The 25137-nt window shown below is 36.2% G+C and overlaps 1 protein-coding gene and 1 pseudogene across 2 annotated transcripts; both read left to right on the top strand.

Annotated features, from left to right (window-relative positions):
• The first annotated feature begins 11190 nt into the window (after window positions 1–11190).
• On the top strand, window positions 11191–24996 carry LOC149167693 (topless-related protein 1-like). Of its 2 annotated transcripts, none has more exons than XR_016260959.1 (4): window positions 11191–11535; window positions 23630–23776; window positions 24532–24666; window positions 24846–24996. XR_016260959.1 is itself a non-coding variant. In XM_089433091.1 (4 exons), the coding sequence occupies exons 1-4, from the start codon at window positions 11392–11394 to the stop codon at window positions 24898–24900; spliced, it is 426 nt and encodes a 141-aa protein (XP_089289217.1). In that variant the 5' UTR covers window positions 11191–11391; the 3' UTR covers window positions 24901–24996. The 2 variants fall into 2 exon arrangements, 1 of the variants encoding a protein (XP_089289217.1); XM_089433091.1 differs by having other exon boundaries at window positions 24532–24611.
• LOC149167694 (exocyst complex component SEC15A pseudogene) lies at window positions 11552–13868 on the top strand (annotated as a pseudogene).
• Window positions 24997–25137: the final 141 nt, after the last annotated feature.

The following is a 25137-nucleotide window of genomic DNA, read 5'->3' as shown; positions in this document are numbered from 1 at the left end:
CAGTCTTTGAAGGTATAGGAGTTCGGAATGCCGGATAGTGGTTATTTTGTGTTTTTAGCAGAGGAAGACTGAAAAACCAGTTGGTGGGAGAAACAGGTAAATACCTGGTTGTGGCGCGACGGGGGGAAGATGACCGTGCGGAATTCCGGCGACAGCAACTCAAGGACGAATTTCTGGAGGTTGGCGGAAGAACGACGTAAATGCATGCAATCAACAGAGTGCTCAAATATATGAAAAATACAAAAAACCATGACTTTTGCGCGATAATATGGAAAAATTGGTTTTTGGCGCCTTTTTGATGGATGACGTCAGCATGACGTCATTGGTGGGGTCGAGTACGGCGGGATGATGTGTCAACTGTTGATTGGGTCGACGTGGACGAGCGACGTGGCGGACAAGTCGGAACAATGGCGGAATGGAAGCTGACGTAACGTTGATGCGGCAATGGCGTGGAGCGGAAAGGGAGAGCGATAAGCGGTATTATCGGACCGCTTTTGGTATGGGCCTGGTTTGTGTCGGAAGCCGCCCGATCCAACAAGAAATTGACATGCGCCTCAGGCCCTATGTCATCCTCTGACACTTTTCGGGTGCTAAAGGACGGCGATCGGGGGCGGTCCGAAATCGCTGAGGACCGTCGGATGGGAGGGCCCGGATCCGACGGATGACGGGACGCGGAGATGGCAGAGCGATACGGCGGGGCCCGTCTAATAAACAATTATTATTTGTGGAAAAGCGCGCCGGGATAAACTTTGGATAAATCAAATTTGTGGGTTTTATGAAGTTTTAGGTACCAGCGGGTAAACTGCATACAGGGTTATAAGGTGCGCTAGGGCTATTAGATCAACCTGATGTTGATTTAATTCCCCAAAATAACCTATGCACGCACACTTTCATTAGCACCCGACTTTATCACGCCTGCCTTTTAGAGTATTAAGGCTATATTGCCTGGGGGGGGGGGATATATAATTTATGGGATTTTTTGCACAAAAATGGTATAATAATAGGGAATGGGAGAACTTAGGGAGCTATATAGTAAGTTTAGAAGTTAATATGAATTTTGAGATGTGGAAGAGAAACAAAGAGCTAAGTTTAATGAGTAAACTTAGATTTAGAAGCAGATGAGTGTGAGGAATGATTTTACACAAGAAATGTGGCTTCCTTTTAGAGAAGAAGGTCAGAATTTGTCATGAATTTTTCAAAGGAGAAATGCAAGGAGGACTATTTAGGGAGATCCTAAAGTCCTCAAGGGGATGTTAGAAAGAGAATCTCTGGGGAAAATGGGGCAAGTTAGACATGCTTCCATATTTTATCATCAAACTGCTGCATGGATACCTCTGCAAGTGCTAATATGTGCCTTCTTGATCAAGGCCAAAACTGAATAGAATCAGGCTTCTGCAACTTCTGGCTACCTACCCAGCTTAGTACCTAGCATTTTTTGTTACTTCAGGGAGGGTGCACTTAGACTTGCAAACCCTCAATTGCTCTTTTTCTTTTCCTTTTCTTTTCCTTTTGAGTTTCTATCTACAACTACCCTTATCACTTCCAAGGTCCCAGATTAAGCAGTTGGGAACCTTTATTCTCTACCTAATCTACTAATATGCCAAGATTAGACAGTTTGGACAGATTCTCTTTCTCTATTCTACAACATCAATTTAAACATGGCATGATCCAGATTAGGCTGTTGGATCACCCATCTAGAAGTAGGACACTATCCAAACTATGTACAGACATGTTCTTCCACAGAAATATGGGATCTTTGCATCATCAAAGTATAACATATTTGGAATTTCCCCTGCCAATCATGAAAAATGAAACCTATTGGTATAGGAGGCTAACAGTGGCTCCACTTGGGGATGGTTTTTCCCTATGAAAGACCAAGAACAGCAGGTCAGAACGCCTTGGTCCTTAATTTCTTGCCAAAATTGGGAACTTTACTTTTGATGATCAACACTGAGGCTTTTTCAAAAAGTGAGAAATCTTGTAATTGTGGCCTTTCCTTGCTCTCTTTCAAAAAAATTTGAAGTTGTAACACCTTTTATCTGCTGAAAACAAACTACTATAATTAAGTAATAATGTACAAGGCAATGTCAGATTATATACATGGAAAATAGTCAAAATAGTGCTTTAACATCTGGCCATTTACAGGGCCCTCTTGAACTTCAGTGTCATCCAATTTTTTCAAGAAATATGTGTTATTTCCTTGTACTGCTTGAATAACAAAGGGTCCTTTCCAAAGGGAATCAAATTTGCCATGTTTTCCCTTATCTTCTCTTCTTGAGTCCCATTTAAGCACTTTATCACCAATGAAAAAGTCTTCTGCTTTTGTTCTTCTGTCAAAGATTTTCTTTAGCTTCTCTTGTAAAACTTGAACTCTGTTGTATACCTGGTCTCTGGTTTGCTGCAAACAGATTGTTTGGTTGATCCTTCTTTGCATATCATTGGGTTCAGCTTGGGTTTCTTGAAGCAATTTGATGACAGGAATCCCTAGTGATGAAGGAAATTTGGCCTCCATTCCATAAACCAGCTCATATGGGCTGATCCCAATAGATCTTTTGGTTGTTAGCCTATCTGCCCATAAGGCATTTGCAAGCTTTTTATGCCAATTTTTCTTATTTTCCTCCAACATCTTCTTGATGATGTTAATAAGGCTCTTATTAGATGATTCAGCTAAACCATTGCCTTGAGGGTAGTATGCTGTGGAATGACCCAAGGTAATATGGAACTTATGACAAAAATTGACCATTTTCTTGGATCTGAAAGCAGCAGCATTATCTGTAATGATCTTTTCAGGGCAACCGAATCTGGATAAAATATTAGTTTCAAGGAACTGAATGATAATGGAATCATTCGCTTGTCTGCATGGAACAACCTCAATCCATTTGGTAAAATAGTCCGTGGCTGTTAGGATCCATTTGTGTTGACCTGGAGATGAAGGATGAATCTCTCTAATGAAGTCTAAGCCCCATTGCTGAAAGGGCCTTTCTATTGAAATAGGTTTCAGAGGTAAGGGCAATAATTTTCTTTTTCCCTCAAACACCTGACACTTATGACATGAAGTAACAAATATCTTAACATCTGCAAATAGAGTAGGCCAATAGCAACCTGCCCTCAATATCTTATCCACAGTGGACTTCCAATATAAATGTCCACCACAGTCACCTGCATGAAAATCTTTCATAACATTGTCATTTTCATTGATTGTTAGACAATTCAACAATATACCCTCATGATTTTTCCACAGTAAATTACCATCCATAACACAAAATCTTGAAGCTTTCATTTTTAAAAATCTGCTTTTGGTTTTGGACAATCCTGGGGGAGCACACAGGTTTTGCAATACATAATAGATATCAGCATACCAGGGGGTTTGTTCAAAGGCTATATTGATCTGTGGAGTCGCCAACTCTGGTTCATTGTCCAGTTGATTAATATCCAAGGCTTGAAAGTTTGCTTCAGACATGAATTTAGCCAAACCTTGTCCCTTTATCAGTTTTGTTGGTCTTATTTCAATGTCATATTCCAAAATACTAGCAATCCATTTTCCTCTTTTGCCCTCTAATCCTTCTTGAGTCAATATGTCTTTCATAATGGCATTTGGCACATAAGCAATAACATGAGAATATAGGATATAAATCCTAAAATCTTTGATGGCCTTTACCAGGTCATAAGCCTGCTTTTCCATAATCTGATATTTCAAGGGTGCATCTCTAAGGGCTCTACTAAAGAAAGCAATAGGTTTCTCATTTCCTTGGTCATCCTTCTGTAGTAAAACTGCAGCAATAGTATGTTGGGAGGCAAAAGAGAAGATAATAAAATCTTTATCAAATTGAGGACTTGTAAGAACGGGTGTTTGAGTCAAAGAAGTATTGATGCCCTCAAAGGCCTGTTTAGCTTCTAAAGTCCATTTTACTTTGGAATCTTTTTTCAACATGTGGTTTAATAGCCTTATCAATTCTGCTAGATTTGGGATAAATCTTCTTAGAAAGTTGATCTTTCCCAAAAAGGCTTGTAATTCCTTAATGTTTCTTGGTTGTGGGACTTCTAGAATAGCCCGAATTCTGTCAGGGTCAATTCTAATTCCCTCTTTAGAAGTTAATATGAATTTTGAGATGTGGAAGAGAAACAGAAAGCTAAGTTTAATGAGTAAACTTAGATTTAGAAGCAGATGAGGGTGAGGAATGATTTTACACAAGAAATGTGGCTTCCTTTCAGAGAAGAAGGTCAGAATTTGTCATGAATTTTTCAAAGGAGAAATGCAAGGAGGACTATTTAGGGAGATCCTAAAGTCCTCAAGGGGATGTTAGAAAGAGAATCTCTGGGGAAAACGGGGCAAGTTAGACATGCTTCCATATTTTATCATCAAACTGCTGCATGGATACCTCTGCAAGTGCTAATATGTGCCTTCTTGATCAAGGCCAAAACTGAATAGAATCAGGCTTCTGCAACTTCTGGCTACCTACCCAGCTTAGTACCTAGCATTTTTTGTTACTTCAGGGAGGGTGCACTTAGACTTGCAAACCCTCAATTGCTCTTTTTCTTTTCCTTTTCTTTTCCTTTTGAGTTTCTATCTACAACTACCCTTATCACTTCCAAGGTCCCAGATTAAGCAGTTGGGAACCTTTATTCTCTACCTAATCTACTAATCTGCCAAGATTAGACAGTTTGGACAGATTCTCTTTCTCTATTCTACAACATCAATTTAAACATGGCATGATCCAGATTAGGCTGTTGGATCACCCATCCAGAAGTAGGACACTATTCAAACTATGTACAGACATGTTCTTCCACATAAATATGGGATCTTTGCATCATCAAAGTAGAACATATTTGGAATTTCCCCTGCCAATCATGAAAAATGAAACCTATTGGTATAGGAGGCTAACAGTATGTAGCATGTGTTAGCATCCATCGCAGTGATTAGCATGCTTTGGTTCTCCCTAGCACATCCTAGCACTCCTTGACACCTAGCACATCTAGTACTCGCTAACACTCCCCGCCACACTCTTTTTCATTCATTTCCATGCATTTGAAACTAGTGCTCCCTTTTGTTTCCCTAGCACTTGGCCGTAACACCCCCTAGCATGTGTTGGTGCCACACCCTGGTGCTTGGAACATCTTGGCATGCGTTAGCACTTGGCATGTCTTGGAATTCCTAAAATTCCTTGGAACTATCTAACATGTGTTAGTACTTCCTGGCATTCCCTGGAACACCTTGTCACTCCCTAGTTGTCATGCCCTCATAGATAGCCTTACTTTTTTTGTGACTTGGGAACCCAACCAAGTCATTAGAAAAAACAATGTTGTGCCTAACCCAAAGTATCCCTTTGTCTGAAACTGGTTTTTCCATGCCTTATTGCAACCATAGGCTTTCCTCTTGCAGGTCTTTTTTTGAACTTCTCCTAACACACTTCGTCCTTGGGATACCTAGAATTCACTGACACTCCTTGGCACACACTCTTATTCATTCAATTCAAATAATTTTGATCTAGTTGTCCCTTGTGATGCCCTGACACTCCCTAACAATCCTCAGCGTGCATATCCATTGTCTGACATGTCTTAGCACACCTTTTCATTCCTTGGCATGCCCTGGCCCTCCTTAAATATCATGCCCTCACAATTACCCTTAATTTTTTTATACTTGGGAACCCAACCAAGTCCTACCTCGACTGCAATAACTTGACCAAGTTATAGTTACTACAACTAGACTATGTCTTGCTCACCTAAGAACCGCCTATAAATCATCTTAGGCTACTCACGTTGAGTCTCAACTCATCCCACCTAACAAGTTACCAAGTCAAGGCTCACGTCCAACCGCGGCCATAAAACAACTAAGCAACATAGTTTACATTTTGACATGTTATAGCACCTAGCATGCCTAACAATCCCTTGGCACTATGTGGCACGTGTTAGCATCCCCATGCATTCCTTGGCATTCTTTAGCACACCCTAGCACTCCCTGACATGCCCTGGCACTCTAGCGTACATTGGCACTGCTTGTCATATAACCTTGTCACTCCCTCCTTATCACACTTGGAACTCGCTGACACTCCCTATCACACACTCTTATTTTTTTATTTCCATGCATTTTGAACTAGTTCTCCCTTGCATTTCCATGGAACTCCCTAACACTCCCTGACACACATTGGCACACTCTGGCACTTGGCACTCCGAACTCTTACCTCATAGAGAAATTCATGTGTAATGTATCAACTTTTTCTTGGAGATATAATAAAGTTTTTCTGGATGATTCCAACTGCCTTTTGAATATGATACATGTTCCTTTGTTAATGTAAGTCATTTTTTGTCTTTCTTCCCTTGGAAATGTGTAAAGAAGTTGTTGGTTATTTCCATTGAAACAAATTTACTTTGCTTGGAAAAGCTCATAGTACCTGTAGATTTCTAATTTAAATAACCTTAAATTGTGCTCCAAATTTTCACTTTCTTAGTCTTTCTACTGTTGCATCCTTTTACTCCAAATATTCCACTTTTTCATTATGTCATTTCACTACAACTTCAAGATCATTTTCTTAGACAACGTGGCCATCTAGAAAGGTGACTTTTCTCCAAGAGTCCTCCTTTGCATTACTTCTATAAAAATATCTCTGAGTAGTTATGTATGGGACGACAGGCAGAGTTTTTATCTTTTTGTACAGATGTCCTAGGCACTGACCTCTTCTCAACCAACAGTTTCCTTTAGGGTTACAAAAAACATCAAGGCATAGGGGCTAGGAGGCGTACAGGGAAGTAAATGGGATCAATTTATAGTAGAACCCCCAATAGTTGTGATAAGGGGATTAAGGGCCCCATTATCACAACCCATAAGCCCTTAACCCATAATCACTAAATTCCCTATCCCCTTAACCCCCAAGCTATAATCTCTTAACCCTACACTCATATATCATAACCCATTAACCCCTTGATCCCTCAAAGCCTAATCCACTAACCCCTAACTTCAAATCCTTGAACCCCTTAAGCCCTAACCCCTTATCCTCTTAAACCCTTAACCCTTAACCCCTATCCCCTAACCCATTAAACCAATGACACCTAAATTCCATATCCCTTAAGCACTTAAGTGCTAAATCCCCTTACCACTAAGCCCTTAGTGCTTAACCCTTAACCCTTGAATCCCTTAACCACTAAGCCATTAACCTCTAACGCCTAAACCCGCTAGACCTCAATCACCTGGCCCTTGACCTCCTAACCCATAAATCCCCTAAGCTCGAACCCTTTACCCTTAACCCCTGACTCCTAAACCCCTTAACTCCTAGAACCCCTAATCCTTTCTCCCAAACCATAGGTGCTCCAACACTAATCTTCTTGGTCATATTAGGTTTTTGTTTGCTAACCCATCCAAATACAACCTCTAAGCACTACTAGGGTCCAAGGAAAATAGCCACAAGATCCCCAAATCTGATCTACATTTTATAGACAATCACATTTCACCCAAATATCCTGTACGTATTTTCTTTCAAAGGGAAACAATATGATCTTCTGATGTTCACAAATTCATCTAAGTTCACAAGAATAAAGTAAGGTTCATCTCCATGCACAGCTTGAATGTCATTCATGTCCACTTAAAAGAAAAAATAGGATATAAGGATGTCCCTTTAACAGTCATCATCCTTTAACACTGGTTCATTCTCTTACCAAATGTATGTGTAATAATCTCATACAAGTCTACAATCTTTCTCAAAGTTTCTATCCATAACATGCTCAAAACAAAATTCAAACTCCCTTAGTTTGCTCCAAGTCTATTTGAAACTAACACAAGCAGTCCTCAACTACATGAATAATGCAATATTCAATCTATCCATATCTAGGTTCATCCCCTTTTTACCCCCTTTCTTGTTCCTTCAATATAAAGCTGACCAAGGTCATCTTACAATTGGATCTCCCTTTTGCATCTGGTGAGAATACTGCCTCGTTCTTTAGGAATGACTTGTTTCTAAACATAATTACATTAATACTCTCAACTTATGTGGGGCTAGAATATACATTAAGAGGAGAAAACATAGGTCAAACTCAACCTTATTGTCAAAAAGAGGTCAAACATAGCTAACAAATTAAATTGTCTACACATGTAATTATTAAATTTTTAGATGGTTTTGGATTAACTCCACCATTTTATTTCCCTACCTCCATGGTATCTTTTCATTCCATTAATTCTTCAACAACTTCTTTCAATTTTCCAAGTTCCTTGTCTTTTTCTCTCAATTTCTCTTATGTATCATGCAATTGAAGTTGATTGGGGAACCCCCAATAGTTGTGATAAGGGGATTAGGGGCTCCCTTATCACAACCCATAAACCCTAATGCATTTAAGCCCTTAGCGAAGGGGGCCCAAGGGTGTAGTTGTAGGAGAATTGAGACCAAATTTGTGGGTTCATAACATTAAGAGAAGTTGAATGGTATGACCAAAAAGATGGGAGGAGTATATTGTTGGTTATTAAATGGGGCAAGGGGAGGTCCGAACATGGTCTAGTAAGACCTATAATCCTAGCATTAGAGAATGAGAAGGCGGCTTAGAACCTAATGTCATATGGTTTAAGGGGCCTAGAGAGAAGGCAATGAGACAAAATGATAGGGTAACCCCCAATAGTGGTGATAAGGGGATTAGGGGCCCCATTATCACAACTCATAAGCCCTTAACTTATAACCACTAATTTCCTTATCCCTTTAACCCCCAAGCCATAACCTCTTAAGCGGTACACTTATAACTCATCACCCATTAACCCCTTGACCCATTAAACCTTAAAACATTGATCCCTAACCTAAAATCCATGAACCCCCTAAGCCCTAACCTCTTATCCTCTTAACTTGTGACCCTTAACCCTTAACCCCTAACCCCCACTAGTACATATGGGTAGAAAATCTGACATTGTACTCCAATAATTCATCCATATTATCAGATTTTACTAGCAAATATTTTTTGTATTACAAAAAAAAGCCTCTAAATTTGTTTGATATCCGACAAACACAATTATCGTCGGATATCCTACTCATTTTTATAAAAAAAATGTAACTTTAAAACATAATAAATAGTATAATATACACCATACTAATAGATAACAAATTAATCCAACCCATTTTAGTGGCAAAGGTTCCACTTAAAAAAACACAAGTAGTGGTTGTCATGGTAAACATATCAATAAACCTAGGTAAACTAACCTAGCCCTAGGTCACAAGACCTCCAATAAGTAAGTGTTTATGGTTTGTGTCTCTATAATTGCATTGAGAGTGATGGAGTGCATATGTAATATACAAGGGGTGAGATGTATACCGAAATGCAATAGTAATAAACTAAATTAAAAAATACCGAGATAAATATATATTCTTTGTTATTATTATTCTTTAATTTTATTTATATCAAATACAATAATAACTAAAAAGCCATAAAAGAAGTGAATGCAGATCCACATTAACCTCAATCACTTGTGTATGTGTGTGTATTTCTTCGATGCTTAATACATATATAGTTATGATGAATCTTTTGTGGCACTAGATATGACTTTTAAATATTACTACATATAATGTTTTTATAACGTATTATTATTTTTTATTTAATCCTTTTAAGTTTTTTTTTTTAACATGACAACCAAGCACTTCATCTTTTGGCTTGTAAGGGCAATGTATTTAATAAGGCTCACAAACTCAATCATAACTGTCTCATGAAAAATGAAACATGCCATGAGTGGTATTGGAATCCATATGGGAAGGATAACATTTCTCCTCCTTAATCACTAAAACTAGAGTCAGTTGACCGCTGGTAAAAACGGCCCTGTGAGCTGATTCCTCCACTTTTTCCACTCTGAATGCATCGAGATGGATGAAAAACGATATAATTATCCAATATAGATCAACTAGAGCCTTGGAAGAGGTGAGATAGCTTAAGGGATTGGATTTGAAACAAAGGGGATCCCCTCTTGGCTTGTGTGGGCTGAGGGGAAAAGAGAGTCGATGATTGGGATGGTCAATCAAGTGAGAAATTTGTGTTTTAGAGGGACTTTTGCGCTGTGAGACAGAGTGACTATTTTCCCTTATGGCATCATAGCCTTGGCTTGTGGGTTTCTTGTTGTTGAGGGTTCTAGAATAATTGTGCCTAAGATTGGGAGAAACATCCTTAGTTAGCAACCAGATAGTGATTTCACAAAGATATGTATTCTCATGTTTGTGAATACCTTATTGTGGTTTATTATATGTAATTTGTATTTATTATTTGCTGTTGTTATTATGGTAAATGTGTTTCAAAATATGTTTTTTTTGGTTATACCTGAACTACACATGTTTATATAGGATGCCAAGCTTGCATATCTATTTATATGCAGAGCATAATTATTAATTGGTATCAAAGTTTCTTAATTATGGAATTAAGAACCAAGTACAATGGAAATTTGGAATTTTGGAGTGTTGGAGTTAGAAGAACAATCACATGCCTTTGCCTAGGGTAGTTATAGGACATGACATTCAACTATACACACATTTTGAATCATGGTAGAAGAACAATCACATGCCTTTGCATGGGGTGGTAGGAGGATATGACATTCAACTATACATACATCTTGATCATGCTAAAACTATGTTGATGTTTGGAATTTTTACCAAGTTCTTAGTAAATTTATGGTCCAATAAAAAATCTATCTACTAAAAAATTAACTAAGAAAGTTACAAAATTAACTTAATCCTTTCAAACTTATAAATTTAAGTCAGCCCTTAAAAAATTTACATAATCAATTAATTAATAATAATAATCTAATCTTGAGTTTGTGGTTAAGCTAGAAACCAAATTACTATATAAAATCCATATATTCCTAAAACAAAGATAGTTTAACATTTAAAATTTATGAAGATATACATACTACGCCAATTTGAAATTGAACCTATAACCTTGTGAGATATATCTAAATAAATAAATTTATAATATAATAATATAATATACCATTTCTTATCAATTTTATAATCAAATAATGCTATAATAATATAATATACCATTTCTTATCAAATTTATAACCAAATAAGGAAACAAAATGAGAGTATTTTTTTCAAAAAGTCACATAATTGAATAATCATCTGAATCCACTAATTTATAAAATAGTCACTTAGTGGAAAATTTGTGACGTATATTGTGACATTCCAATTCAATATCAAAGAGAAAACAACAAAAAATAATATATTTTCCATTCCTTCACGGGTTAGTTGGAAATGATCAAAATTTTCTTCATGATTCTCCCCCCAAAAATAGGTGTTTTCTTTAAGCTATCGTATTTTAGCATCAGCGTTTTTTGATCGACGAAGCAACCATAATGATCATGGATTATTAACCAAACCTGCAGACCAACAAATGTTGGAAGGTGCTAGGTAGGTAAATGAGAGAGGGGAGGAATAAGGGTATTTAATGGAGTGGCCACTGGAATCTCTGACACTGCTTAAAAAAAAAGGTGGATGCACTAGGTTTCGGGTTCGAATTCTATGTATGGGATATTCTACCTTGTTGGCCCTTGGGTCAGTAAAAAAACCAGCTACCCAAATAAAGATCCAGGTAACAATTAATTTCTCTCACGTCACTGATGATAGAATGTGGTTTAGTTCATTATAAACTCATTAATACAGGGTTTGAAACTTTGAATGAAATATATCTAATGAAGAAAGAATTCATGTTTTGTGAAATTTTCAAGTATTTTCTATTCAGCTACATGGGGAATGACGTTTGGGGTTTTTAATGGAAAATTATTGAATTTTCTGAACCGAAATCGATCATCAATCAACCCATTTAGATATGAGTGAGAGGGATGTTTGGGGATTTTAATGGGAAACTATTGAATTTTCTAAACTAGAATCACTGACCAATTGACCTTTTTCTGAGCTTTAAGATTATGCACATAAGATAAAACGCAGAATAAAACCAAGAGGAGAAGCATGATAGAGAATGGGGGTGCTAAAGGGGAGGAATTGGCCTTAGCCTTTGCAATCAGTAATGGAGAGGATTTGGCTTCAACCATTAGACAAGCTTGGTGTGAATTTGAGAAGATATGGCTACCAGGTGGGTCCTTTGCTTGATATTTTGGACAAGAACAGGGACAAATATCATGAAATTCTTCTCAAGATTAATGATGTCCTTGCTAATGAAAAATACGAGCAGATGGTGATGAAAAAAGAGTATGATTACAACATGAATATGTTGGAATTCCATTTACAAACATCAGATATCATGCTTGCTTTCCCTTACATTGCACTGTTTTTTGCCACAATGCCTGATTGTTGTCACATTGTGAGGTCTTCCATAGAGGATTTTGTGAGCTATTTGTCCTATGGAGGTCACACGAACTTCTACGATGTTGTGAAGAAGTATCTAGATAAGATTTTGATCAATGTTATGAATGAGGCTTTACTCAAATTGATAAACATTTCCATGCTGGGGGTATCTCATGCCATGTAGATTGTTGCCAATATGACATTTTTGGAGCGAGGTTGTGACTTTTTTTATGCAATATGCTGCCCAGTTTTGTGGCATTGCTATGTGCTTGGAAAAAAGGGCGCATGCTGCATTGTCTACTCAAACTGTCTTGAAGAACTCTCAAGATGTTGCACATGAAGCGATGCTGAGACTAGTCAAGTCTAAGGTGGATGAGTTTATGTTGCTAACTGACAACATCAATTGGAAACCAGATGAAATTCCACAAAATGACAATGAATATCGAAATGAGGTGGTAATTTACTTGGAGACATTGGCTTCTATGGAACATCAAATATTGCCATTGGATGCTTTGGAGAAGGTAGGAAGGGGGGTGTTGAAGCACATATAAGACTGCCTCATGGTGACACTTATGAGGGACAATGTCAAAATATTCAATATGAATTCTCTAATGGGTATTGATAATGATTTAAGAGTTCTAGAGTACTTTGTCGAGGAGAGATTCCACAGCACTGGCTTGAGTGAGCTTTAGGGTGCTACAAGTTTGAAGGACTGCTTGGCATAAGTGCGTCATCTGCTTAATATTTTATTGAGCAACCAACCAGAGAACCTCATGAACCCTGTTATAATGGAGAAACAATACAGTGCTTTGGATTATAGAAAGGTTGCAGTGATTTCTTGGAAATATAGAGATGCGTCTGAAAGGCTATTTAGAAGCTTGCGGGGTAGGATTTTAAAGCAAAATCCTAGAAAGAAGTCCATGGATACATTAGTAAGGAGATTGAAAGATTTCAACTAACGGATTCAATGGTATGTTTCAAGTCACTACTAGAAATACTGGATGTTTAATTTCTATTCATGCTCTTGTGTCATTAGATTAAAGGTTGTTTACATGTTACAGGTTTATAGCAATATGATTTCTATTTCTCAGAGCGTTTAGGAAAAATAAAATTTGTTGTATAGAGTATTTGTCTAGCTACAAAAGTTAAAAGCCTTGGTAGAATCAACATATTTTCCCATGAGACTCAGGTGAATTATATCAATAATAAAATATTCTTACGGATCTACTATGTCATGTGCAATATTGTTTTCCCCTTTCCCTTTATGTTTTTACTTCCAATTTTATATGTATTTGTCTTACATGCATAGGAACCTCCTTGCTTATGACAACCCTTTGAATAGAGTCCTGAATCGATTTCTATGTGGCTGATCTGTAAAGGGCAGTCAACAAGTATCTTCAAGAAATGAAACTGAGTGTCAAGAATGCCTTTAATCTGTTAAAATATGTGTAAAATTGGAGAAATTAACCATTTTATGATTTAAAATGAAAGAAGGTGCATACATATGAAATATACTCTAGAAACCTTTGACCAAAGAGGAGGCAATGGTTCTTGAAGAAGGCTTGACATGACACGAAATTTGGGATGATTGTAATCTGTATTCATCCAAATATTAAGTATTCATCCAAATTAATTAGTTTAAAATTAAAGTAAAACATAACAACAACTATTATAAAATTATAAACATAAATTAAATTAAAGGGACACGAACTATTTAGATTGGATTATAAAGTGAATTGGATTTATTAATTTAATAGGAATTTATTATAAACCATCCAAGACTAAACCTATGAGAGCTGGAAATTTAAAATTGGCAGCATAATAAGCTAATGTCAGACCTGGTCGGCCACTAAATAATCGTGGGATTCAACAATTGATTTTTCAATAATATTTCAAAAGTCCACACAAGCCACTAAATAATCGGGGGATTCAACAATAATTTTTTCAATAATATTTGAAATGTTCTGACACGGGGGATCCAAAAATAGATTTTTCAATAATATTTGAAATGTTCTGACACACATTTTTTAACAAGGCTCTAAAGTGAACTGAGCAGATCCTGGCGGATCCGGATCCGAATCCATATCTGCTCCGGGGATCCGCAGATCCAACTACCCAGACCCATAGATCCGGTAACATAGGTTTTACACAATAATAACTACTATAAAAATTGAGATAGCTTGGCTAGAGATGAATAATGCCAACAATCAAATACAATTGTTTACTTATGTTGAATAGAGTCACAATACCTTCCAAATATTTGTATAAATATGTATTAAATAGTAAACACTTTAATTTTTTATTATACACTTACCTGTTTGTTCAACACAATCTTTTATTTGAGATTATCCCATCAGAGCTGGTTGCTGAAGGTGACTTAACATGGAATCATGTTTGGACTGAATTTCTTTTCTAGAGTTTGGGGGTGAGGAGAGAGGGTGCAAGGTTTGTCACGATAATAACTACTATAAAAGTTGAGATAGCTTGGCTAGAGATGAATAATGCCAACAATCAAATACAATTGTTTACGTATGTTGAATAGAGTCACAATACCTTCCAAATATTTGTATAAATATGTATTAAATAGTAAACACTTTAATTTTTTATTATACACTTACCTGTTTGTTCAACACAATCTTTTATTTGAGATTATCCCATCATAGCTAGTTGCTGAAGGTGACTTAACATGGAATCATGTTTGGACTGAATTTCTTTTCTAGAGTTTTGGGGTGAGGAGAGAGGGTGCAAGGTTTGTCAATGGCTTGCACTAGAGGTCTGTCAATGACTTGGATTAGCAACGATGGGCACACATCCATGCCCTCCCAACATGGGAACAATACAATGAAACTTTTTCTAGTGATTGATGTTCCATTGAGGGTACTAAAGGGCTTATGACACAAAAATTCTTTCACAAGGATTCAGTGCTTGGGCATTGCATTTGTAAATTACCTCCTAGGCATGGAAGATTACATTTCATTAGATAATTTCTCATCACAGGTTACAATGACAAGTCACAAATATTGCAAACCAATATTGAGTGATTACATACGTGTAGGGGATACAAGTGAACATGGAAATCACAAACCCTAAAGCAAGGAAGATAGGTGTCAATTCTCAGAAATATAACTCAAAACCTTTGAAAAACCAAGTTTGCTAGTTGGTGACAAGGGTTAGTTAATTGGTTTGGGTAAGTTTTATAAGGTTTATAAAGATTTTAAACATTGATCAAGTGTAGGGTTCTATCATGTAATTGGTTTTATGACATTATGATTTTTTACTTCTTGAAAATGCAAGTTCATTTTTCAGTTTTAGAGGCATTCTTTTCAGCAGCATTGTACCAACAATGTAATTGTGGGATCTTGGTAGGACTCAATGGTTCAAGCAACGCCTTGTTTATCATGCACAAGAGAGGTAGTGATGAAAATCCATGCAATTATATTTATGTTTTCATGTTGATTGTTTCTCATGTACTTGGAGGTGTGTTTCATTGTCGCATTCACTTATTTGGAGGCACTATGGCACATGTGGTGACACTCAATCATCTGTGGAAAAATATTTTGATGCATGTTTCTCCATTGAAGAATGCCTTTGGGGCATATTTATAGTTATGAGACATAATTTACATATATGGAGGAAATATGGACCCAATCACATGGTAAAATAGCAAGATTACAGACATGAAGAGGAGTGTCCTACCCTATTAGGTTTTGGATGGTTTTATGGAATAATTAAATTAGGAGGAAATATGGACCCAATGATTTGGTCAACTAGCAAGATTGCAGACATGAAGAGGAGTGCCCTACCCTTATATGTCTTGGATGGTTTTATTGCATAATTAAATTTCAAATGCACAAGAGAAGAGGTGTGTTGCAATTAAGAAAAGCATCTGAGTCACTTTCAAGGAAACTATGGCACATAATATTATGGTGTTCCAATTTGAGAGGAGCTATGACATATTTCATGAAGAAATGGTCAAATATGCTTCCAGGACCTCCTCTGCACCCCTGTTCGAAGCATACACTCCAAGAGAAGAACTTTTTGCATATAATGGCATAAAAGAAAGAAGAAGGGCCAATACCAAGATAATGTTTTTATTTGAGAGAACATATTCTATGGGAAAGCGTGGCCCAAGGCATAGGAAACAAGGGTAAACATACTTATCTAGAAGAATTTACTTCCATGGAAGAGTACACATTGACTTGATAACCATCGTAGAAGCCCTAAATTTAGATATAGATTAAGAGTAGAGGAGTGCTCCACAACCTAAGGGAGTTAATTATATTTTATGATGAAGAATTAGCCTAATTAATAAGGGTGTCTTAACTTCAAGGGATTGAATGAAGACCATAACCCACTCATGCACATGTACCAAGGGTGCATCACCTCTTTAAGAGGCCTATTAGTATTTTGTTTGGTCAAAGTGGTTAAGTTGGAGGTTACATTGGATATGAAGGCATCATGTGGAAATGCGAACCACTTCAAACCTCTCATCCAATTAAAATAGGGAAGAGCCCTACTTGAAAGGGTTTCTAGAACATTCCATGAATATTCTGTTCATTATCTAGTTAGGAGTGACTCCTGTAAAAAAGAGGCTTCATCTCATTTGTGAAGGATGGTTTTCAGGTGGAGGAAAAGACCTAAGATCATGGTATGGTTGTTACAATTCTTTGGGTTAGATTTGGAAGCAGTAGTCAAAGGAGGTGAGTTTTTTGCCCTTTTTCAAGTCTGGTCAAATTTTCCTAAAATCTTGCTAGAGATTAGGAAAATTGTAGTTTTAAGATGTTGAGTATACACAATCCAAGTTCCCCTGGGCCTTTTTAGGATGTTGAATCCATTTTTTCATTCAAAATTTCATTTTAAATGACAAAATATTGCAATCTAACCAAGAATCATGTCACTAGATTTCAACCAACAAACCAAGAAGTTGCCTGGTTAGACTATGCCGATTTGGAGCTTCTAGTTGTCCAGGGGCTGAAATAGTTTTGTACACTTTCCAATTCATGCTTTTATTCACTTTTAATGTTGATGAATTTTGTTTGCTATTATAGGGGTAGCTTTCCTTACATAAGATAGTTGTTAAGAGAGATATGTTCATCCACATATAGCTGATATGATTTCAGATTTGTTGTGTATTGATTGTCATGGTTTCTTTTCAATAGAAGGATCCTCTTTAAACTTCATTCTCTCATATTTGATGCCATATCCTCATATAAGTATTTTCTTGAAGTCCTAATGTATTTTTTGAACATTTGCATTTGACTGTTACCGGTATTTCAGAACAATAAAGGGCTGTTAATCATCATTGTTATTGAGTTTGCTAACTTATCTTTTTCTTCTTGGTTAAGATATAAATCTTCTTTATAATTCATGACTTGATGGCCCTTGGATAAGGCACAAATCCATTGAAACTCACCACTCATTACATTAAAAATCCAAAAAAAATCATGCATCAGATGTGCAATGAAGTCAGAGGCAAATGTGACACTTGCAATTTGGCCAAATTCCATCCTATAGAATTATTAAAATGTGTTCATCCAAATTCCTATTTTGAATTTCTGTTGATTTGTGTGCATATGCTTAGACCAACTTGAATCCTAGTAACAGTTGCTACCTCCAACTTGGGATGTTGTATTCTTCCACTACCTCAAATTTCGGAAGTGTCCACTATCTTACTAATCTTAATAAAATTATAGTTATATTGTGAAGGTATTCAATCCCAATTCATTATGCAAGTTTAAAGTGGAAGAGTACTAACTTCATTTCTATTATTAATTAGGATTACGTGTCTAAAATTACTTTAAAAACTTGTGATTCTAAGATGCAATGAAATTGGTTTGAATCTATCAAAATCTATCCCCATAACTCTCTAAGCATGTTGATCCAAATTCCTTGTTGGATTTTATGTTGATTTCTATGCATATGCTTTATACCAACTCGAATATAGTAACATTTGTTGTCTTTAACTTATCGTCTTATATTCTTCCACTATCTCAAATTCTAGAAGCTTTCACAACCCTCTTCACCCTTTCATTCATTTACTTGGGCATGTGAATTAATATCTAGCTAATCTAAATGAAACTATAGTTAGGTCGTGAAGGTCTTCAATTGTAATTCATTGTGGAAGTCAAAAGGTAAAGAATACTAACTTCATTTCTATTTTCAATCAAGATTAATTGTCTAAAATTACATTCCAAAAATCTGATTATGATATGCAATGAAATCAATGGCAAACAAGTCACTATTTATTTTTTGCTCAAATCTGTCAATTTCCATCCCCTAGAATTCTCCAAGTGTGTTAAGCCAAATTCCTGGTTGTATTTTATCATTTATGTTGATATGTGTGCATCCTATCAACAATTGTTACCTCCAACATAGGGTGCTATCTTCTTACATTATCTCAAATTCAGGGAGGTTTAACGACTTTCTTCAAATTTTCATTCATTTACTTGGGTACTTGAATTAATTTCTAGCTAATCTAAATTAATGTCTAACTAATGTCTAGCTTATCAACTTAGGTATTAAGGCTAAAAATGTAGTGTTAAGTGGCACAAAAACCTTACCCACAATCCTTACTTCCTCCACCACTCGGAGTAGATCAGTGCCAAGAATATTAAAAAACCCATTATAAAAGTCCATAGTCTAGTCATTAGGCCTAAGACTCTTTTCCTTCTCAAATTTAGAATGTACAACCAATAGTTCCCTGAAGGAGATTTCCTCATAAATAGCTCTGTTTCCCTCCTCATTGTTTAATCTGGGGAAATACAAAGAAGTTTGATGATCTCAACTATATGAGTACTTCTTGGCTTCTGAAAAATCTCATCAAAGTGATTCACCCCTAGACCAACTAGTTCATTAGAACTTCTGACAATATTACCTTCCCCATCCTCCATTTCCCAAATAGTGTTAGTACTCTTCTTAGAATTTGCAAAGCGATGAAAATTCTTGGTATTTTCATTTGCAAGTTTCAACCAAGTAGCTTCCTCTTTTTCTTTTTAGGCAATGAATATAGTGCGGGAAACTTATAGTTGATCACATTTTATCCCTTTATATATTGTGGTTCCTAGATGACACCAAAGGACTATCCTAAAATTAGTCATCATGTTGTTCACGATTCAGTCCTATTTCAGAAGTGTTAACAAGGAATCAAGGGAACAGTTGCATTTCTAGTTTAAATCCCAAACTACTTCTATATGGCTCTTTAACAATACAAATATGTATATTTTATGACTGGGTAAATGGTTTTCCTTTGCATACTTTAAGGAGGGTAACCTTGCTATAGGATATTTGGCCTTTTTGTTATCATATATTCATCAAAATCAACTTTCAAAGAGTTTCATTCTGTTGTAGCATTAGAGTATAGTGCCAAATGTGAAATGCTTGGACAATTTTAATCCTCAAAATTCTTCCAAAATTAGGTGGATTACCTTGTAGTCATTGCCAGATAAAGGTTGCCAAACCATTATTTCTAGGAGTAAATAGTGCATGAAATTATGCCACCCATTACCTCTAATATTGTTGATATATAGTGGGTTCTGCACGTATCCTTCCCTACTCTCAATAAGGCAGAAAACACACCAAATTTACTTTCCACAATCCAAAAAGACACTGCCCAGATTTTGTGATATGACAATAGTGTCATTTTCAAGGTGTGAGACCCATTGTCAATGCATTATAAGGAATAGGAACCTTGTTGCCATAAATTTGGTCAGAATATCTTGCAAAATATCCTCCAAATTCTTCCTCAATTCAATTAGTTTGTGATTGTTATGGTTATGCATTAGAAACCCAATATTGTTGTTGGAAAAAGTGTACTATAAACCATTTCATTATGTCTCCGATGCTCTGCTCTACTTATGACTAAATGCAGATTGAAACTACCTTAACAAATGTAGCTACGATTCCCTTTAGGTTGTACCAAAAACAATTCTACTCTTGACAATGTCATCCTTCAACAACTGAGTCTTGTTGAGGTTGAATTCACTACTATCAATAGAGATCATAGACTTGTTCAATGGGGCCACAAAACTGGCTTCTAATGTCATTTGCATTTGGGAAAAACCAAGCTTACTTCTTTTAAGGACCGATTCAAATCATCAAGTGTCACATTTCAGGTGCAACATTTCTTATTTCAGGGCTTCAAGAGCTGTCATAAATCTGATTGTTATTATTGTTGAAGGTCTCCTTACTTTAGTCACATTTTACCCATGGCCAACATATAATATTTTGTCAAGGCATAGTTCACAATGTGTGATAGGGATCACTTGGTCTATGGATCAACCTTTGTTCCAACCAGATCCATTTACTGACTGATGCATTTTGCTCAAAAAATTCAGGGGTACCCCTTTTTTGGGGTCAAATAAGCACTATGTATGTGTGGTGTCCAAGATGCATCAACAAGGCAAGGAATGTGAAGAGTAACAAAAAATCCCTCAAGGTACCCCAAGTAAAGTGGGCACTAGGTTATCCAATTAAATGAATCATGAGATAATGTTGGCATATGTGGCCTCCAAATCCTTCAAAATGGGTTTCCACTTCCAAAGACCATAGATCCATGAAAAAGGGCTCAAAGTGGGGTGAAAGGTGAAGAGACACCTTAAGGATCCCACCCCCCCAAACCGGCCAAACTCCATAAAAATGGTGGGTTCATAGGTCTCCAAATCAGCAATCCATGCGTGATCACCTCAAGATCTATGCCAACCCCATGATCTAAACTCCAAAGGTGGGTGCTAGATCCAATACTACGAGCCAATAAAACAATGGACTAACCCTAAAGTAGGGTACTAGGTTAGAGAACTCCTCATATCATAAACCTTCTCAATGCATGTGAAAATTCCAGAATATGGTATGAGAGATCACAGGCTGGTACATGAGTAGAGGATGGGTTGAACCCCCAAATGCTAAGCCATCTCCCCAACTCCATGTGTATATGTGTTGATGTTGAGTTGAAAGTGACTTTGTGTTGGAGAACTTTGTTTGCAACCCCAGAATGAGACATATTCTTAACACTCAGTCAATATCCCTTGTTGTTATGTTGTAATGTTTTGTGAGGTATTTCAATCCACAAAAATGCCCTTAAAATGTTGCTACAAGAACTTCTTTGTTGTTTCCCATAATACAATCCCTTTAACACTAAAAAGTGGTCTAATTCATACGTTTTGTTCAAGTTGTGTTTATATGGTTTGAAGGAAGATTGCTACAACTGTCAAAATTTCTCAGAAAATTACTGTGGATTTTGCAATGAATGGGTACTGTGGTCATCTAAAGTTTTTCAGTATACAAAAGTTTGTGTCCTGGTTAAAATTTCTCCAAAACTGCTCTATAATAGCCTTCCAAATTTGTCTATCAGTTGAATGCTCTTATGCTAGTTTAAGTGTCTTCTTGGCCTGAAAACATAAAGAATCTTGACTTTTTTTTTAATGAATATTTACCCAACATTCTGGAACACACTTTTAGATGTGCTGCCACCAAACTGAGCCTACTTGTCATGCTAAAAAGGGTTTCTTGACTGCTGCTACAGATTGGTTGAATCACCTAGGAATGTCACAGATTTTCCGACCCCTTACCTCATTGTTCCTACCCAAGCAAAGAAAACACACTGCGGTCAACGAGTTACACTTATCCATGGTGGATTTCAGACACCAAAATGTGTTAGATACACTCTACAATGCACATGTGCTCATATATATATATGTGTGTGTGTGTGTGTGTGTCCATGTATACTATGATAGGTTGGCCCTAAAACATCTCCCACAGAGGTTGGATTTGTAAGAAGTTGCATGTGGGTTACCCAAAAAAAAATTATTTTGTTAATGGATCATTTATAAGGTATACTTTGATGTGCTTGACATGATGGTATAGAAGGTAAATGCATTGCTACAGATTACATAAGAGTGACATAAAGGAGTGCCGAAGGTATCACAAATTGTTGCATTCCCCTTTTATAATCCTTTCTCATACACTTCTTTTAAGGGTGGCTCTATCAAAATAAAAACTAAACCAAGTAGCACAATCAAACACAAGTTATGCATAAGGAAGATCAATATCCTCATGGTACATTTTCGTGTCCAACTATAGATTATCTTGTCCATGATGAAATTAATGGGTAGAGGTTTTGATTTTAATGAATCATTGAACAATATAATTTTTCCATGCTATGCACCAACATGATACCTATCCCTCTCTTGACCACATGCCTTTAACCTTATCTCTCACATCTGCTAGTGTTGAATCTCTAAGTCCAGACTAGTGAGTTGTACTGAGTCTTAGAGTTGTAATATTCTTTGATTACCACTACTAATTTTCTCATGCTCTGGAAGTTGAGATGCTATTTCAGTTACTCACAGTCATGGATGGATTCAGAATAGTGCTGCCCTTATTCCCTTGTGGAGAAGCTTTGTTGTTCTGATATACTTTGTGATGCCTATCATAAGATAGAAAGTTCACAAATTTGCCCATGCAAATATGGTGGTAATAGGTCCTCCTTCCCCAATTATTGACATCATCACAGTGAAGGGAAAGTGACCATTAATGATATTGATGAAGTTCTTACTTACATTCTCCCATGATTTATGTCTGTCGTGCATTGAACAGAGGACAATTGCTAAAGGAATCATGCTGTCATCAAAGTCGACAAGATGTTCCTAAAGGAATGAAACTATAATAAAGGCATCTTTTTGAAAAATATTTGAAAGATCATTCTATCGGCTATGCATATCTTAGTTTAACATTGTAATTTTACTAGACTTTTAGGTCTAATAGATCAAAAGGCTTTAGTGGATAACAAAAAAAAACTAAGGCATTCTAAGTACACTAGTTTGGATGCATGGTTTGGTGGTTACAAAGACATAGTATATCTAAATGTAGTAGACCAAATTTGTCCTTTCCAAATTTTATAGAATACTAGCCTGTTTATGGATCTTTTGGTTGAAGCGTTTTGACAAACACTTGTCACACTTGTTGGTTTTCACTAGTGTATGGAGTTTATGTGGTTGCAATTGTGGATTGGATTTTGGTTGTGCATAAACAATTACATAGAATAGTACCATGAAAAAGAATAAACCAAATAGAAAATTGATACTTTCAAATGTATTTCAACAATCATAAAGAAAATTACATTAATCAACCAACAATGAATCTAACCTCTTGTAAGTATAGATCTGGAATAAATATCTTTCATAAGGCATCTATTAATAACTACTTAATGTTTTCGAAGTATACTGAAGGTTGTGGAAGTTGTATGGTAGGGAGATTTTAAATGATTTTTCGTGCTTTTGAATATGAATAAGCATGTTTATTTTCAACAAAAGGACATATTCAAAGCAAGAATGCTTGCAAATGTGTAAACTAAACAATTGAAAGTGATTTATTTTTGTGTATGTGAGAATGGAGTGCACTCTTGGAGTGTTGGAGATAAGTTCACAGTGGCAGAAGATTCAGTAGATAAAAACAAGAGCCAGAAGGTCACCGAAATAATCGAACCAGCTCAGTGTCAGTCCTTGAGACTCTTAGATAACCTACCAAAAAGCAAGGTGTGTATTATTACAGGTTGAATAACTCATAATGGATTACCAGGGGAAAAAATATCTTGTATCAGTCTGAGCTTGTTATGAAACTTGTGATATTGTATAATGTGCCACATTTATGTTGAAAAGTAATTTGTATTGCATGGTTAGAAGCATCATTATGAAATTTCATTGGTTATTTGAATTTAAATTTTCTTTTGATGTAAGGGCAGTAAATATGTATTTGTCCTCGTCAGTGCATATGAGCCTGTAACTTTCAATATTTCTTAATATGCAACTCATTCAGTCCTATATGTTTTTTTATTGCTGCTGAGTAGTTATGTCTTACAAGTCAATGTACTCCACATGTGCCCATTTGATGGATATTATTTGGGTATTTCCCTTGTATTTTCTTTTGTATGAAAAAATATGAGTGCTTCATGGTCATAAACTATTACTTTATCATTTTATTTAATATATCTAGGACACATGAGCATTGAGGACATCGACCTCCTAATTTTGTTGAATTGTTCACACAATTTTTTCAAAACTTCTAGCTTGGTACATAAAGTTTCTATTTCTTCTCAGTTGAGTGACATGCCATGTATGATTTTGGATAATTGTTTGTCACATACTTAGCTTTTGATTCCCAATGCCTTTCTGTAGAGTTTGGATATAAAATGAGAATTGGTACATTTCAGTTTTGTAGCTTACAATAAGAGCCTTTCTTTGTAGAGATTTAGTTATTTGTTATAATCACTTTATACTTTTATGAACTGCAGATTTCAAGATTAATATATACTAATTTAGGAGGTGCGATTCTGGCATTGGATTCCAATGTTGTACACAAACTCTGGAAATGGTAGCGAAATGATCACAATGCTAGTGGCAAAGTGCTTATGTTATCCTTTGTTTAAGTAATGTTCTTTTTAATATATGATATCTTTTGTTTAGGTCATGCTCTTTAAACAAGTGTGCATGAAGTTGTTATACTAGTTAATTGAGAGAGATCAAGTTGATTAGTATCTTACAAATTAATTTTAAAGTTTGTACTGAATGCATTTGGTATATCATCTAAAAGGATTTCTTTTCACAGGAAAGAACCAGTATTCCACCTTAGTTATGGCAAGATGTTAGTGGCATACTTATGAAAAATGGAATAAGTGATACTAACCTGGAGGGTGTTGTTCCCTACTTTGCATTATCGAAAAATGACTCATACGTCATGTCAGCTAGTGGTGGAAAAGTTTCTTTGTTCACTATGATGACATTCAAGGTAATGCTTCAAATGTTGAATGACAAGTATATATCTATTTATTTACTATATTATGAGGAACTTCTCTTTAAATAGTTTTATCACTTTGTGCTTCATTGCGTTTTCTGCAGAC

Source organism: Pinus tabuliformis, chromosome 5_1, assembly GCF_031772625.1.
Source record: "Pinus tabuliformis cultivar Carrire ecotype Pingquan chromosome 5_1, CPIR1, whole genome shotgun sequence".
In the NCBI taxonomy this organism is placed as follows: domain Eukaryota; kingdom Viridiplantae; phylum Streptophyta; class Pinopsida; order Pinales; family Pinaceae; genus Pinus; species Pinus tabuliformis.
The sequence above is the reverse complement of the archived record's forward strand: the minus strand, read 5'-3'. Positions and strand labels throughout refer to the sequence as shown.

Coding starts and splice junctions, on each gene's coding strand:
- LOC149167693 (XM_089433091.1), top strand. CDS start 11,392: ATGGAGTGGCCACTGGAATCTCTGACACTGCTTAAAAAAAAAGGTGGA. Junction 23,777..24,531: donor ATAACCTACCAAAAAGCAAG/GTGTGTATTATT, acceptor TATGAACTGCAG/ATTTCAAGATTAATATATAC. Junction 24,612..24,845: donor GTACACAAACTCTGGAAATG/GTAGCGAAATGA, acceptor TTCTTTTCACAG/GAAAGAACCAGTATTCCACC.